The sequence below is a fragment of the Hipposideros armiger genome, unplaced genomic scaffold (assembly GCF_001890085.2).
Source record: "Hipposideros armiger isolate ML-2016 unplaced genomic scaffold, ASM189008v1 scaffold_49, whole genome shotgun sequence".
Classification (NCBI taxonomy): domain Eukaryota; kingdom Metazoa; phylum Chordata; class Mammalia; order Chiroptera; family Hipposideridae; genus Hipposideros; species Hipposideros armiger.
In genome coordinates this window covers 2,546,575-2,564,471 of record NW_017731399.1, presented here as the reverse complement: position 1 = coordinate 2,564,471, position 17,897 = coordinate 2,546,575, and the positions used below count along the sequence as shown (strand labels likewise).

Below are 17,897 nucleotides of genomic sequence, written 5' to 3'. Positions count from 1 at the left end.
CTCTCTAGACAATCTTTGCGTTTGTTCTTGACTGTCTTTGCTTTAGCTGAGATTCTCCAATATGAGTATTTCATTTAGAATTCCATTTATAAGTATTTTTACAACTGCAGATGTCTTTCATATGCCTGCAGGAATTAGTGTAGTCTTACATTATCTTCAAAATACGTTTCCACTCTTGACAGGTTTGTTCCCAATTGAGTTTTTTGTGATAATTGAATTAAGTCAATTCATTTGATTTGAGAAGAACTGACATCGTTACAATTTTTCCTCTTTTCATTCAGATCTTGGTAAACCTCTCCATTATTTCAAGTCTAATTTTATCCCACTCGGATATGATTTTGTACGGTTCTGTAGGTTTCTTTGTATAAATTCTACATATTTCTTATTGGAATTATTTCTGTTTGCTGCATGTTTTTCTTGCTGTTGTTGTTGCTATTGTGAATGGAACCTTTTTTTTTTTTTTTTCATTCAAAAATGAACCCGTGGAGCGATAGGATCTCTACCACCCCTTTCAGCTGTGAGACTCTATGGTTCCTCGGCTCTATGAGAGCATCTTACTCGCACCTACATTATTCGATCCTGAAGGAAGATGGCAACCGAGACTCTCCAAGCAAAAGGTCGCTCTATCTCGCCTTTGTTCGCCTCTCTGTGGCTACCGCGCAGGCGTAGTCGACCCAGTAGCGACCCCGCCTTCCCGGTCGCGGGCCCTTCTTGGTAGCGCCGGCGCACTGGCGCGATCCGTTTACACGCTCCGGGGCCTGTAGGCGCCGCGAGTTCCGGCTGTCGCCGTCGCCGCCGCAGCTCCTGGAGGTCAGTTGCGACGAGTAACGGCGCCAGGACGAGCCCTGCTCTTTCTTCTCCGATATGTACCCGAATTGGGGCCGATATGGCGGGAGCAGCCACTATCCGCCTCCGCCGGTCCCGCCGCCACCTCCGGTGGCGCTTCCTGAGGCCTCGCCCGGGCCCGGGTATTCGAGCTCGACGACTCCAGCGGCCCCCTCCTCCTCGGGCTTCATGAGCTTTCGCGAGCAGCACTTGGCGCAGCTCCAGCAGCTGCAGCAGATGCACCAGAAGCAAATGCAGTGCGTGCTCCAGCCCCATCACCTTCCTCCGCCCCCCCTGCCGCCCCCGCCGGTGATGCCGGGGGGCGGCTACGGAGACTGGCAGCCACCGCCACCACCGATGCCCCCGCCACCTGGGCCGGCCCTCAGCTATCAGAAGCCGCAGCAGTACAAACACCAGATGCTCCACCACCAACGAGACGGGCCTCCCGGTTTGGTTCCCATGGAGCTGGACTCCCCCCCTGAATCCCCCCCAGTACCGCCGGGGTCTTACATGCCCCCGTCTCAATCTTACATGCCCCCCCCTCAACCGCCACCCTCGTACTTCCCCCCGGCCTCGTCGCAGCCCTACTTGCCTCCGGCTCAGCCGTCCCCTTCTCAGTCCCCACCTTCTCAATCCTACCTGGCGCCCACCCCTTCTTATTCTTCCTCTTCCTCCTCGCAGTCCTATTTGAGCCATTCCCAGTCCTACCTGGCCCCTTCTCAGGCATCCCCTTCCCGCCCCTCCCAGGGCCATTCTAAATCCCAACTACTAGCCCCTCCACCACCGTCCACCCCTTCTGGGAATAAGACAACTGTCCAGCAAGAGCCTTTGGAGAGTGGAGCCAAGAGCAAGAATGCTGAACAGCATCAAGCTGCTCCTGAGCCAGATCCTTCTAAGATGACTCCACAGGTAAGAAAGCGTGTACCTGAGCCACATCTTTTCACCTAGAGGGCCCTAAGTGAGCAGGCCTAGGGCTTTACACACAGTCCTTAGCCTAGTTCCAAAACACCATGACTAGCTAATTTGTACTCCACAGGATTCCATGAGTCTGAGGTCTGACTGCCCAGCTTTTTAATTAGCTAAATGTGGATTATTAAAATAACAGTGTTTGAAGATGTTTCTAGACACCACAGAGTAGTGAGGTGGCTCAAGAGTTACTTCTCAGATATACTCCTTGGTTTTCTTTGACCAACCTCTCACATTTTGCTGGGGTTGCAAAGGGCTTTGTTTCATCATTGTATTTTAAACCAAAACTTCCATTTAAGAGGCAACATAAATAAAAGAAGCTTCTGACAGGGGTGACATTTGAAATGCATATAAACTTTAGGACCAGTAAACTTCTTTAAAAAATTATTTAGGGGCCACCGCTTGCTGTCAGCTTCTTGAATTAAGAAGTCTAATCAAATGAAGGATAGAAATCTTGCTCTTATCAGGAGCATTCTAATTATGCTTATAGATGCATTCACAATACATGGGGAATCTACACATTTGACCCTTTTAGGAGTCTATTGGTCATTTAAGAAATTGACCCATTCATGCTTGCCTCACATCACTTAGATTTAAGACATGACCAGTTTGCTGCATTGCATTGTTACCATTGCATTGTTACCAGTAACAGCCTTGGAATTTGGCCAATGTTAAAAAAAAAAAGTGTTCGTGATATCACTTCATTCATGAGAGAACCATTCCTCTAAATTTCTGTTTGATGTTTCCCACAGAATGGACAAAGATTGATAGGATGGCAGTAATAAATGAATTCCTTCCCTAAGAAGAAAGATAGAACTAAAGTGGAATAAATCATTTCTGAGGATTTCTTAGACACTTTTAGCAATTACTAATCTACCTAAGATTGCCAAATGAAAAAAGAGAATCTTTTCATTTACACTTAAATTTACATATAAAAGATTTCCAAAAGATAGGAAGGCAGTATTCTAATTTTACAGGGGTTTGGCTTTAGAAAGTAAGAACAGAAGCAAGTTGTTTTAAGTAAGCAAGATGATGTGCTTGGCACATCATCAGGAGAAAACACTTAAGATGCTGGGGTAAAACAATGGAAGAAGTGATTCTGTTGGCTTACACCAGAGCTCCATCCCACGAGGTTATTTCCCCCAGATTCCTCTATTACATAGAGAGAATTTGTCTGCTTTCACACCCCACTCTGAAATTTTCAGTGCTTTTGTAGTCACTCTCAGAGTTAGTCCAAGCCAAAATATGACATTTATGTTTTCATCTCTATTAGACTTTTTCTGGCCTTGGAGAGACAAAGGAATTGGTTTTTTTTGGGTGGGGGATCAGACCTGTCTTTAATATAAATTCCATGAGCACTGCTTTTGCTTTTCTACCTTTTTACCCATGTCTTTAGTGAACTCCTTTCAGTGCTTTGAATACTCAGTGCCTCCAGTTCTTTGGTGAAAGCAGGAAAGAAAGTGGTCCAAAGATGAGGCTTAAGAGGTATGAATGGGCCAGATCAAGAACGGCCTTGTAAACCTGTATCGGCTTTCTTACCTCTGTCTAGACTTCATCCCACTTCCTCAAACCTCTTTTCCCCCCTTATATTGCTTTCAAGGCACATCTCAAATATCAAGGTCTCTGTGAAGCCATACCTAAGGTTAGCCATCAGGTTTGGTTCTGTTCTTCGGATTGTAAGTCCCTTGCAGACAGGGACTACTTCATTCATCTTTTTGTCCCTTGTAGCACCTAGGCTAGTGCCTTGAAAATAGTAGGCTCTCCACAAAGATTTGTTGAATAAGATACAAGAGTTGTCATGTTCTAGACTTAGGGTACTTTGGTTTATTGGATGGTAATACATTTTCTTCACGCCAATGCCAATCTCTGACAATTAACCCCTCTGTATATTTATTATCCTTTGGTTCCTATTTTATTTTTGGAAAATGTCATTTAAAATGTTTATGGTGAAAGATTTTAAATATACAGAAGTTCCCCCATTATTTGCAGTTTTCTTTCCACTGTTTCAGTTAGCCAGTCAACCGCTGTGCAAAAATATTAAATGGAAAATTCCAGAAATGCTTAATGTAGCATGCTATTCTGAGTAGCGTGATGAAATCGTGCTCCATCCTGTGAAGGTATCTTGCTCCATTGTGTTCCGTTCCACCTGGGATGTGAACCACCCACCATATCCACCCTGTATCAGCTACCCACCTGTCAGTCCATTCGTAGATCAACTTGCAGTGTTGTAGGGCTTGTGGTCAAGTAACCCTACTTTAGTGAATAATGGCCCCAAATGCAAGAGTAATGATACTGGCAATTTGGATATGCCAAAGGGAAGCCATAAAGTGCTTCCTTCAAGTAAAAAGGTGAAAGTTCTCGACTTAATAAGGAAAGAAAAAAATTGTAGGCTTAGGTTGTTAAGATCTGCGGTAAGAATGAATCTTCTATCCATGAAATTGTGAGGAAGGAAAAAGGAATTCATGGTAGTTTGCTGAGAGCAACCACGTTCACATAATTTTTATTATAACAGTATATTGTAATTGTTTTATTATTAGTTGTTAATCTCTTATTGTGCCTAATTTATAAGTTAACTTTATTATAGGTATGTATGTAGAGGAAAAAACATGGTATATATAGGGTTTGGTACTATCTGCATTTTCAGGCATCCATTATGGGTTTTGGAATGTATCTCCCATGGATAAGGGGGGACTACTGTACACAAAAGTAGAGAAAATGGCATGATTACCCCCATATACCCATCATTCACCTTCAACAACTGTCAAGATTTTGCCATTTTTACCTCACCTATGCCCTTTCCATTGTTCCTGCTGAAATATTTTAAAGCAAATCTTAGATCTCATGTTACTTCATCCCTAAATTCTCTGACATGTTTAAAAAAGAAAAAGACTTGTGGTAAGGTAAACACATTATAACACCTAACAAAATCAATAACTTCTTTGTATCATCTAATACCTGATCCATTCAAATGTCCCCTATTTTCTCATACTAATGGAATTAAAACTAATTTCTTGGTATCATCCATGCTAAAAACTTCTCCAATGGATTTAATAATGTTTTGTTGATTTGTTCAAATCAGGATCTGATATAGACATTTTGGAGCAGGATAATTCTTTGTTATGGGGGATGTCCTATAGGATGTTGAGCAGCATCTCTGGCCTCTACCTACAAAATGCCAGTAGAAGCCCCTAGTTGTGACAACAGGAATGTCTCCAGACAATGCCAAATACCTCCCACGGGGGTAAAATCACCCTTAGTTGAGAGAAAACTCCTGATTTAGATCAGTTTCTCAGATTTTCTTTTTCTGTCTCATGCTGTTGAACTTGAAAAATCTGTGTCAGTTGTCCTGTTAGAATGTCTGGATTTGTCTGCTGTTTCATGGTGTCATTTGACTTGTTTCACCTTTTAACTAGAAGTTAATTCTGAAGCCTTCTTAGAATTAAGCAAGTGTACTTTATAACCTAGGTGGTGCTGTGTACTTCATTCACTTCCATTTGGGAGGCACTCAGTGCCTCCCATGGTTACTGGTACCAAGATTGATCAAGGGGTGACAGTGTTGTCCCTCCACTGTAAAGCTTCCCATCAGTCTTACATCTAATGTTTCATCTAGTGGTTCATCCATTAATGATCTTTGCCTGAGTAAATTATGTCTTCATTAGAGATTCAACATGGTGATTTTTTCCTGCCATTTCTTCTACATTTATTATATGGAATTCTATAAAGAAAACCTTTCACTCATGAACCAGGACTATTTGATTGGAAATGTAGTTAGTATCGGAAAGACAGGATAAATGCTTGACATTCTCCCATTTATTTTCTAGTTTTCAGAGTAAAATGTTGGTGATTTAATGAAATGTGTCTTTTTTCAAGAATTACATTTTCTGTGTGTTTAATGGACTGACTAGGTATAGTGCGTACTAACCTTTTTTCATGAATTGTGATTTTATTCTTTTATTCTCAAAAGTTATTTAGGAAAAGCTGTTGACTTTGATTAGAGTTTTTGTCATTTATTTAATGTTCAAGTATTTATTGAATAGTAACTGTGTGCCAAGAACTGTGCTTAGTACTGGAGATGAAATGGTGAATAAGATAGACATGGTACCTGCCCTCATTGACTTGTTCTGATGGGGAGGGTGCAAACACATTTATTAAGTAATTAAGGGAAGCATAGGATGCTGTGGGATTATAACATGTAAAATATCGCTAGATTGTTTCATAAGGATTGGGAAAAAGTGAGCAAGTTTTTAGCTCACCATTATATTCATTCACAGTGCCTTGTCTAGGGTCTAGCACATAGGTGGAGAACAAATATTTTTTAAATGATTAAATATAGCAGGGCATTCTAACCTAATTGAAGAAGCCTTCCTTTGTAAGTGGTATTTAAGTGAAACCCAAAGAATGGGTAGGGATTAACGAATAGAGTTCAAAGAATTAAAAGTTCAGCGAGGTTTACCAAAAGCTCAGAGTGACAATGGTAGACACAAACCAGATTGGGAAGGGCCTATGAGGACTTTCTTAAGGGCAGTAGGAAGCCAGTGAATATACAGGCAAATGTGACAGATTGGCTTTTTTGAAAGCTCGTTCTGCTTGCTTTGTAAAGAGTGGAATCAAAAGGAGCAAAGTGACTCAGAGAGAATAGTTAATAAATAATCCAGGCAAGAAATGATAGTGGCTTGGACTTGGATGGGAATCGTGGAGATGGAGACAAGTGGAAAGACTGGAGAAATGCTTAGGCGCTAGACTCCAGTTGGAGACTGAGCAGTAGTGGAGAGGGAGGCATCAGTGATGATTCCTGGATTTCTGGGATAGGCTGCTGGGTGGATGATGGTCCCTTTTACAAATAAAATAGGAAACCCTAAGGGAGGCAGAAGAACAGATCTGGGGATGAGGGGGAAAATGATGAGTTAGTTTTAGACCTACTAAGCTTCAAGTCCTTGAGACTTACAAAAGAGTCCAAATAGAGATATCCAATAGAAAGTTAGCTATAGCTGGGAATCCAGAAGCGAGATGTGGGAGACATGATAGATTTGTGAGTCATCAGCATAAAAGTGGTATTTGAAGGCACAGAAATAGATGAGGTCTCCCAAGGAGTGTATAGGGTAAAAATCACAGTATCTAAGGAACCAATGGAAGAAAAACCAAATAGGAAGATGGAAAATCAGGACAGTGCAGTGGCACACAAGTGAACAGAAGACTTTCTAAGAGGAGGGAGTGGTCAGCTGTGTCACCTACTGCTGAGAGGTCAAGCAAGGTAAAGACTGAGTTATCTTTTGCACATACTGACATGTAGATTAATTATTGTTGACCTTGGCAGGAGCAGTTTCATAGTGACTGAAGCCATATTGCATTGATTTGAGGAATGATGGAAGGTGAGGAAATGGGGATGGTGAGTATAGACAACTCTTTCCAGAAGTTTAATTGAAGGAGAAAGAGAGAGAATGAGGGCAGGAGTTGGTGGAAGAGGTGAAGTAAAGGAGTTTATTTTTTGTTGTTGTTTTTAAGATGGACAGATTATCTGGTGACCTTAAATTCCTGAGTAGAATGTGAACCTCAAAAAGACTGAAAATAAATACATTTTAAGTAAATTTTAAAAATGGAAATCCAGTACATTATTTTGCCAGGTTCTCTTCCTGCCCCCTTTTGCTTTAGGATATAAGACATAGTACATTTAGTGTTACAGGCATTTATAATAATCAACCTGGATAGGAAAGGCCTCCAAAATTAATTTTTAAAAGTCAGCATCTCTGTCTGTCTGTCTCTCTCTCTCTCTCCCTCACTCCCCCCCTTCCCCCCTTCATACCTCCCTTCTCCCCCCTTCCCTCCATCTCTTTCTCTCTTATCTCCTTTACATTTTCCTACTTAGAAAATTATTTAGTACCTAATCGATAACTATCCAGTAGCAAGTGGTCAGTAAGTGCTTCATGAGTAAATTAGCACATTTTTTGGTAATATTTGTGACAAATAGTTCTTACATCCTTTTTAACGCCTTCATTCAGTCTCTTTTTAAATGTGACATTTGCTGTGATTGTCCTCAACCTGTGAACTAACATCCCTGTGAGATGGAGTTGTCTGATACGAAGGGACGTTCCAAAGAACTGAGTTCTAGTTCAGCTTCATTAGCGAGTCCAGGCAGATTTTTATTCCTTTCTAAAATAAAGATAAATCACTCTTCTCATGGTCACTGAGGACATTTTTGAATGATGTCATCATTATTCATTTGTAGAGCTTGAAAAATGTACCGAAGCCTAGTCCTAGGAATCAATTAGATCTTGTTCCTGCTTTTTGGGTTCATTAAAATTAACCTACACAGTGCATACTGTGGTCAGCAAGTACTTGAGCTCCTAACATGGTTCTTAACCCTAGATCAGGTCTAAGACAAAGATGGGAAGCATGAGAATAAGGATGGTACAAACGGATAAAGATTCTAAGATCTGTACAGTTGTCATATCTGTAGCCATTGGCTTCTAGTTTGTGACAGATAGTTTGCATCTTTGTAACTTTTAGTGATGCTTTGAAAGCAACCAAAATAGGAAACTGTTAACATCTATTTGAAAGAGACTGCGTTTGTTAACTTTTTTAAGCTGAAAGATAAACCAGTTGCTATTTTCAGTATTTTCATAAAATAATAGAAGAAAGTTGAAAATGATTTAATACTGCATTATTGTTGACTGTTATGGTCAGTGTGCCTTTTTTTAATGTTGAATAGTAAAACTAATTAATCCTGGGAGCTGATGATTATGTGTATGATAATTAAAAACAAAAAATCCCAATCATGACTTGAACTTCAAGATGGAGTTAACGAGATAAAATTTATTCTTGCCAGTAGATTGGAGCAAGTTTCAGGTCATAATAATGAGTGGCCTAGAAGGGAAGCTTTCAGTTGGACAGCAACCATTTCTTGACATCTGACTTTGAAAAAAAAGAAGCATGAAAGCATCTCTCTCCCAAGAAAATTACATTCTTTGAGTGAAAAAACAGATAACAAAACAGTATGTTAAGTGAGAAAAGAGTATATTTTATGCACCTCTTTTCATGTGGAAAATTGGAGATGTGTACAAGAAAATATTAGCAATATAAGAAATCCTGGTTACCCAAAGATAATGAATCTCAGTGAATGCAAGTGAAATGGTGACTAAAAGTTTATTGTAAAAAGTAAAAACTTTCATTTGGGACACAATCTTGAAAAAACAAAGCTCAAAAAATCAAGGAATAGCTGAGTCTTAAATGAACAAAGAATAAAGTATACATTATGATTCTGTACTATAATTTTTTTTTTTAAGATTTTATTGGGGAATTGGGGAGGGTAACAGTGTTGGGGAATTGGGGAAGGGGACCAGCCAAGTTGTCATTCTTCAATCTTCATTGTGGAGGGCGCCAGTCGCCATCTGGCTTCCCGTCGGCAGCTCGTGGCCTCTAAGCTCAAGGTGCTGTGTTCAGTCTTAGCTGCGGGTGGGCATAGCCACCATTCCATGTGGGAGTTGAACCAGCAGCCTTGTTGTTAAGAGCACATGCTCTATCCACTGAGCCATCTGGGCAGTAGCTCAGCTCAAGGTGCCAAGTTCAGTCTTAGTTTCAGGTGGGCCATCAAACAGGCAATCTTGTTGTTACACCACCTGAGCCATCCTGCCACCTGTTGGCAGCTCAGCGACAGCTCAGCTCAGGCACAGTGTCACTCGCCCATGTGGGAATTGAACTGGTGGCCCTGTTGCTCAGAGCTCGCGCTCTTAAGCCAACTCTTAACCAACTGAGCCACTCGGCTGGCCCTCTGTACTATAATTTTTGTGACAAAATTATAGGGCAACATTATCTTTTTTTTTTTTTTTTTTTTTTTATTGAAAAAATATTTTAGGGATTTATCAATTTTCCCAGGGGCTATTTTTCAATTTTTGATACTCATATCATTGTCTTTTGCAGCTCCTGTAATAATTCTTTTTGGGCTAATCGGTAGAACTTCTGCTAGATCTTCAGCTATCAGCAATGAGTTAGGAAATTCTCCAATATCACTTTCATAAAATCCTACATCCTTATAACTGTAGTAGAAATATATGCTGTTGTTAATTATAGAAGTATATAGGGCAGTTCATTAATGAATATTTTAGTGTTATGACAACTATTATTCCTTATGCAGCCTTGTAACTATGGGGATTATATAGTGAATACTGGGGTAATGAAGATTCTATAGTTATTTCTGAGTGGTGAGATTCTTTTATTGATTTTATTTAATTAGTTATTGCTTATTTGTGCAGTCAATTCTTTTTATTTGAGGTATTTATGTTCTGTAAAGTTACCAGGAATACTGCATTAGTGGATACTGAACCATTGCTCCTAAGTGAAATACGGGGCTAGGTTCCTTGCATAAATGTGAGCTTTTGGTCACATTTTCATCGACCAGTCAATACATAACCTTGTTGTATGTGTGTTTCTGTTTAAAGACACTTTATTTAGTATATTTTGTTGATTCATTAACATTGAACTCATACAGCCAATAGCAGTATAACATATATGCCTGAATGAAGCTTATGTAACACCCATATTTTCTCTGTAAGGCATATCACAGCCCTTTGGCACTTAGGAACACTACACAGCACTTCCGCACTGTGCATGGGGCCATTTTAAACAGCAAAATCACCAAGAAAGAGCACAGAAATGTGAAAATATGGCCTAAATAGACTGTGAAGAGGACACTTCCTTACAGTATGAGAGCTAAACAAAAAGGCACGCATGGATGTGTTCTGTATTAGCTGGGAATCTGCAAGTCAGGTGCCTCAAATTTTTCAACACCATACATATGTCCAGAAATTAACGCCAAAGCTCCCGAGTATTGATTTTGGAGTTAGAAATAAATTTTAGCTATTTGGCAAATTCACAAATACAGAATCCATGAATAATGAAGATCGGCTGTAGTTTTTAATTTTTTTCACATTAAACTTATTGTTGTGACTCTTATAAAGTGGAAGCACAAAACAAGCTTCCAGAAAATTAAATTGCAATATGATTTGGACGGCAAAGTAAGACTTTTAAAATAAATAGAAAACATTTAAAAACACATTATATTTTCACTTACGTGTACAGTAGTTCCCCTTTACCTGCAGCTTTGCTTTCTGCAGTTTATTTACCTGTGATCAACCAGTCGGAAAATATTAAATGGAAAATTCCAGAAATATTAAGTTTTAAATCATGCACTGTTCGAAGTAGCATGATAAAAATCTCAGACTGTCCCACATCCTGCTCTGTCCTGCCCGGATGTAACTCACCCCTTTATCCAGCATATCCATGGTGTATACCCTACTCTGCCATTTGTCACCTAGTAGCTCTCTCAGTTATCAGATCCCCTGTCATGATATTGCAGTGCTCATGTTCAGGCACCCCTTGTTTTACTTAATAATGTCTCATTCACCTCACTTCATCTCATCACATAGGCATTTTATCATCTCGTATCATCACAAGAAAGGTGAGCACAGCACAAGAAGATATTTTGAGAGAGAGAACCACATTCACATAACTTTTATTACAGTATATTTTTATAATTGTTCTGTTTTATTATTAGTTGTTGTTAATCTCTTACTGCGCCGAGTTTAAAAATTCAAGTATCATAGGTAAGTATGTACAGGGAAAAATCGTATATATAGGGTTTGGTACTATCCATGATTCCATGAATCCACTGGGGGTTTTGTAATGTATCTCCCATGGATAAGAGGAAACTAGTGTGTGTACCTGGGGATAGCTAAACTAATGATACAGCAGATGTTTAAAAGAGAGAAGGCAGAGAGAAGAGGTAGGACTACTTGGTTATATGCATTAACTATAAGACCTCAATGGATAAATCTGAACCAATTAAAGACAAGTTAAAAACAAGTAGCTGTGAATATATCAAAAAGACTGCTCTTACCTCCAAAAACATGTGTTTTAAAAGAATAGAGAAGTATGTTGAATTAATATAAATGGTATGGTTTAACATAAATGTAGGAGAGGAATTGAAAATCTTGCTTGTTTATTTATTTGCCTTTCTCAGTCCAGCTTTGCCTTTTCTTACATATAGACACATGAACACAGACACAAATGTATTGGGTTGTTGGAAAAGTCATGACGCATTTTTGCAATGAAAAACAGAAAAAATACATCATGACTTTTCCGACAACCCAATAGCTCTCTGTAAACACCAAGTTGCAGCTATACAGGATTTAAAGTAAATTCTTAAAAATGGTTTCTGTTGTAGGAACAGCAGCAGTACTGGTATCGACAGCACTTGCTTAGTTTGCAGCAGAGGACAAAAGTACATTTGCCAGGACACAAAAAAGGTCCTGTCATAGCAAAGGATGCGCCCAAGCCAGTAAAAGAAGTTACAGTATCTGCCACCAGTCAAGTACCAGAATCCCCTCCATCTGAGGAGCCCCCATTACCACCTCCTAATGAGGAGGTACCACCCCCTCTCCCACCTGAGGAATCCCAGGTAACCATAAAATTAATTACTTGGTATTTATTAAATTGTTCAGCTTTTTTCTGATTCATTTATATATACCTTTGTCATGAATGGATATATATTTTCATGTGTTTCTTTAAGTACATATAAAATTCCATTTATGATCTGATCAGATGTATGCCTTTTCAGGTTTACAAAAGGCATTTTTTCATGGTTGAAGTGAGAGTGAAGAATTAGACACTTGTAAATTGTGTCTCTAAGTACTAACGGGATGGCTTTAGTATGGCAGCACAGGGCAATAGTTAACAGCTCCAGTTTTTATCGTCAAACTGCTCAGGCTGTAGTCCAGGCACTGCCACTTACTGGTGGTGGATCTGAGCAAGTTGGTTAACCATTCTGTGCTTTAAATTTCTCATCTGCAAAATGAGTTAGAGCATTAAATGTGATAATTCTTGTCACTCAGCATACACTGGCACATTGAAAGTTCTCAACACTGGTCCAAAGGTCATTGCTCTCCTGAGAGCCTTATGTGGAAACTTTATTGAATTATACTATAGTCCATTGGTGAAAAGTGACTAAGGTGAAAAAGAAAGATTTCTTATAGAGTGAAAAGGACGGTAACTGTAGATTGACTTTGTTGGGGAACTGGTTGTCCTATTTAGGAACAGTGGGATTATTCAGTAAAGACTATGGAATTTATAAACTTTGTATGGGTATCCATGATCACAGTATAGATATTATCTTTAGTATTTTATCTAAAGCTAGACTAGCTTTTCTCAATCAGCCAGACTTACAGGGATTCTGGACTTGATAATACAATATAATGCAATATGATCCTTTATAATATAGTCATAGTCAGTTTTCTTAATAATTTGATTGCTGTTTTATGACTTAGTTAAAATGCGTTCTCTTTTCTCTTCAGTCTGAGGACCCGGAAGAAGATGCCAGGTTAAAACAGTTGCAGGCTGCCGCAGCCCACTGGCAGCAGCACCAGCAACACCGAGTTGGCTTCCAGTATCAGGGTATAATGCAGAAGCACACTCAGTTACAGCAGATCCTACAACAGTACCAGCAGATCATACAGCAGCCTCCACATATGCAGGCAAGCGCTTCCTCGGCTGACACACCGAAAGTTCCCCCAGGACATTGAAAGGATTTGTTATTCCTGAAAGAGATTCAAGTGTGAAGAAAGAAAGTTAGCAAATAATTGACAATCAGATGTTTCCCAAGGGGTGCCCAAGTAGTTCTCTATCACATTACCTGAGGGCTTGGGAAGTGTGGTGGTGTTATGCAGATGCTCTTGGGGGGTGGGGAGATAGGACAGGTATAATGGAATCTTCTGGTCATGCCATCCCAGGCAGATGGTAGAGTACTGTTGGTAAGGGGTTTAAAAACCAGAGATCCTTATCAGGTAGATTCAAGCTCACCTGTGTTTCGCCTACAAACCACTATGGTAATAGACAAGCGGAAAATCCACACAAAAAATCAAAGCAACCACCATGAAACACCTAAGCAAATATACCATAAAAGATGAAATGACTTAGATGCTTGTTTGTCTTGTATCTTTGAGGTATAAACTTATGTCTATATCTCTATAATAATAGATTTTTGTAAGTTCTTAACATGATCCATAGTAATACTAAAGCTTGAAAAATACTTACTGCTGAGGTAGACGTTTGCTTTAGTGTTTGTTTGAGTTTTCCAACTCTGATAAGTTAGATAAATTAGTCAGAGGAAGAAAGAAGAATGACCCATCACTGAACGGATATAACAAGCTTATCCGTAGCCTCCTGGAGTCTTTAGTGTTGTAATTTCCTAAGATTTCAAATGCCCTTGGTTCATTAAAATTTTAAGTTGTGATTAATTCTCTTATATGAATGTCTTGAAGTAATTTTTATCCCTTTACTTGTAGACCATGTCTGTAGATATGCAACTGCGGCATTATGAGATGCAGCAGCAACAGTTTCAACATCTCTACCAAGAATGGGAGCGCGAGTTTCAGCTGTGGGAGGAACAGCTCCACTCCTATCCTCATAAAGATCAGCTTCAGGAGTATGAGAAGCAGTGGAAAACATGGCAGGGACATATGAAAGCCACTCAGACCTATCTCCAGGAGAAAGTCAATTCATTTCAGAACATGAAAAACCAGTACATGGGGAACATGTCAATGCCACCTCCTTTTGTTCCATATTCTCAGATGCCTCCACCTCTACCAACAATGCCCCCTCCGGTATTGCCTCCATCATTGCCACCACCCGTGATGCCCCCTGCCCTGCCTGCTTCAGTACCACCACCTGGCATGCCCCCACCTGTGATGCCACCTTCTTTACCAACCTCTGTGCCCCCACCTGTGATGCCTCCAACTCTGTCTTCAACAGGGCCACCACCAGTTCTTCCCCCACCTTCCCTCTCTTCTGTAGGGCCACCACCAGTTCTTCCCCCACCATCTCTCTCTTCAGCAGCGCCTCCACCTGTCCTGTCCCTCCCACCTTTGTCTTCAGCCACACCTCCTCCAGGAATACCTCCCCCTGGGGTTCCACAAGGGTTACCTCAGTTATCAGCAGCCCCAGTTCCACCAGTCTCCAGCTCTCAGAGTTCACAAGTTCCGGAGAAACCTAGACCAGCACTGCTTCCCACTCCTGTGTCTTTTGGTTCAGCCCCACCCTCATCTTACCATCCTCCATTGCAGTCAGCCCTCGGCCCATCAGAGCAAGGGAATTCTAAAGCTCCTCTGAGCAAGTCTGCTCTGCCATACAGTTCGTTCTCATCCGAGCAAGGACTTGGGGAGTCTTCAGCTGCTCCCTCTCAGCCAATCACTGCAGTCAAGGACATGCCTGTGAGGCCAGGTGGACTGCTACCAGATCCTCCTAGAAGCAGTTACATGGAAGGTCAAAAAGGACCAAGGTAGGTCTGCCCTTTTTTTTTCTTGGGTTTGGTTTGTCTTGGCCTTTTGTTTCAGGATGAGCAGGCCTTGATGGTATAAAAAGCTTCATTTATACAATTTTTGTCTTCTCTTTGTACTTTTAATCTATATACATTCCTGGTTTACAATTAGTGTTAGCATTGTTCACTTATTAGACAGGACATAATGAAATCTAGAAATGATAACATGTCCCCCATTTTTTTTATATCACTGCTTTTATCCTACATGTAGAGATTATAGTGCAGGATAAATGTAATGTTTTAAAGTAATGGTTATCAATTTCTTATTGACTTTTCTACTTCAAAAGTAATATTTATTAAATTTGGTTTTTTTGCTTTTTGTTTATTTGACAAATAATTGAATTGAAAATGTTGGAGATAAAGGTGAATAAGCCAACATTCTAATGAAATAAGGCTATGAAATTTATTGTAAGGGTAAATAGGACTTACATTTTATCCATTTGTTTAGCAAATATTTATTAAGTTCCTGCTTCATTTACTGCAGTGATGACAACAGAACAGACAAATGGAGCTTATATCCTTTATATGTTCCTCTCTTTGGGAGATGTTTTTCTTTTGTCTGAACCACATTTTTATTTAGAAAAGCACACACAAAAATTTACTAGTAGTTTCTAAAGTTTTTTGGTTTGCGTTTTAAAAAGTGTGAAATTCATTTTTCTTAGTTTATAAAAGTATATTTTTCTCCCCTAAATGATAATTTTCATACAGAAAAACATTTTCAATCAGATTTTTTTCCAACTGGAAATCATAATAGAAATACATACTTCTTATAGAAAATTTAGACAGTACAGAAAAGTATTGAAAAAAGTAAAAGTCACCTAATTCCACTGGAGATTATTATCTGGAGACAATAATTTTAAAAATATGTCATAAAAATGAGATCATACTAAGTATATTTTGTAACTTGCTTTTTTCACCTATCAGTACATAGGTGAGTTTTCCATCTCAGTGTCAGTTGATCCACATCATTTTAAATTTAAACCTAATTTAAACATTTGAGAACAAAATATATCTTTTATTTGTTCCCCAAGTTTATAATTCTGAAAACAGCATGGTACAAAACTCCATCCAAAATCAGAGCTAATTAGAGGCAAATAACATGAATTCCTCTGGGTACCAGAAGCCTTGCCAGAGGCTTTCGATAAACATTATCTCATGGCGTCTTCTCAGCAGCCTGTGAATTGGGCAGGTTCATACCCTCCATTTACCCTTTACAAGCTGGGGCTAAAAAGATTGGGTAAGTTGCTCAGGATCATGTCACTGGGAGAGGAGAGCCTGAGTCTATACCCAGTGGGTCCTCAGAGCAAAAGCATAGTTAAGTACTGTATTTAATGTCATGATTCAATAATGTTCATACTGCCAAGTGATTACAAATACATTTGTAACTTTCATTTATCTGGTGTGTATATCTTCTTGATTTGAATTCTTACTTATCTCCTGGATTGAACAATGCCTTTTATAATAGATCTGGTGACTAATTTGCTATCAGAGAAATGCATTTTTAACACCTCATGAAACAAAGAAACAAAGATTTCCTGTTCCCTTTTTTTTTCTATCATATTAATGTTTCTCTCTTTTGCCTACCAAGTCTTGACTGTAAATTTAGAACCTATCTTAAGTTTTTTCTTGCCTCAAAGTACAGTTAATAACTTCGGTGCTAGGAGGATCTTAGTAATTATCTAATGCAACCTCCTGTACAGCAACTCAAATTTGTGTGGCATTTTAGTTTGTAATATTGCACATATTATTACCTTATTTATTTCTCTCAGTGATCTCATGAGGTAAGTAGATAAGGGAAGCTGAGCTTTGGAGAGGTTATAAATAAATTCCCCCAGATAACGTAGCTAGTAAATGGTTGAGATTGAATTTGAATGCAAGGCCTTCTGATCCACTTATAAATCAGTTGTACTTCCTGTGACAAGCAGTTGATGGACTCTGCTTGAACGTTGAGTTTTCTAAAAAGTTTATTTCTTACATTGACCCTAAATACGTTACTGTAACTACCTCTTGATTCTAGAGCTGCCTGTATGGTACAACACATAATGAACTATCCTGTCATTCTTATACACTGTGTTCCTACAGTTATTTCAAGGTCACCCTTTCATCTCCCCTGTCCTGCCTTACCCAGTCTGCTCTGCCATCACATAAACTCAAATTCTTTTCTTTTCATAGTAACATTGGTTCTAGTCTCCTTTAAAGGGCCTTTAGTTTGTCAGTCTTCAAAATGAACACTTAATTTCAGATGCAGAAGACCGTAGACCTATTGCCAACTTCATTATAAATAATATACTTACATAGCTGAATAAATTACCTTTCTCAGTATTGACTCATGTTGAGCTGAACATCAATTTAGATTCCCAGATCATTTTTACATTAGCTGTTAGGCCAAGTGTCTCTCATCCTGAACTTGTGCAGTTGCTTTTTGTTTTGTTTTTCTTTTTCTAAGACCTTATCTTTGTATTTCATCTAGTTAGGTTTGGGCCAACATTTTAGTCTACTGAAATCTTGGTGAATGTTGATTACGTTGTTTTTAGGTTTGAGATATCCCTCCCCAGCTTTTTCACCTGCAACTTTGATTAAGGATGGCTTTTTAAAAATTTTTGTCATTGAATTGGATCCTGCTCTCATTATCTACCTTGTTTTTTAAAGCCTTTCCCCAATCCAGCTTATGTCATTGCCATTTCTATTACCCTTCTACTTCTTTTGCTCATTTAGCCCATATAGTTTGTGACTTTTTTTTTTT

General features: G+C 39.3%; 1 protein-coding gene across 1 annotated transcript in view; it reads left to right on the top strand.

Annotated features, from left to right (window-relative positions):
- The first annotated feature begins 716 nt into the window (after positions 1 to 716).
- Positions 717 to 17,897, top strand: part of YLPM1 (YLP motif containing 1) — a 75,966-nt gene continuing 58,785 nt past the window's right edge. The window contains exons 1-4 of the mRNA XM_019640289.1: positions 717 to 1,734; positions 12,008 to 12,241; positions 13,134 to 13,313; positions 14,124 to 15,115. Coding sequence (XP_019495834.1) covers positions 865 to 1,734; positions 12,008 to 12,241; positions 13,134 to 13,313; positions 14,124 to 15,115 — 2,276 coding nt within the window. The 5' untranslated portion in view covers positions 717 to 864. The remainder of the gene's footprint in view (positions 1,735 to 12,007; positions 12,242 to 13,133; positions 13,314 to 14,123; positions 15,116 to 17,897) is intronic.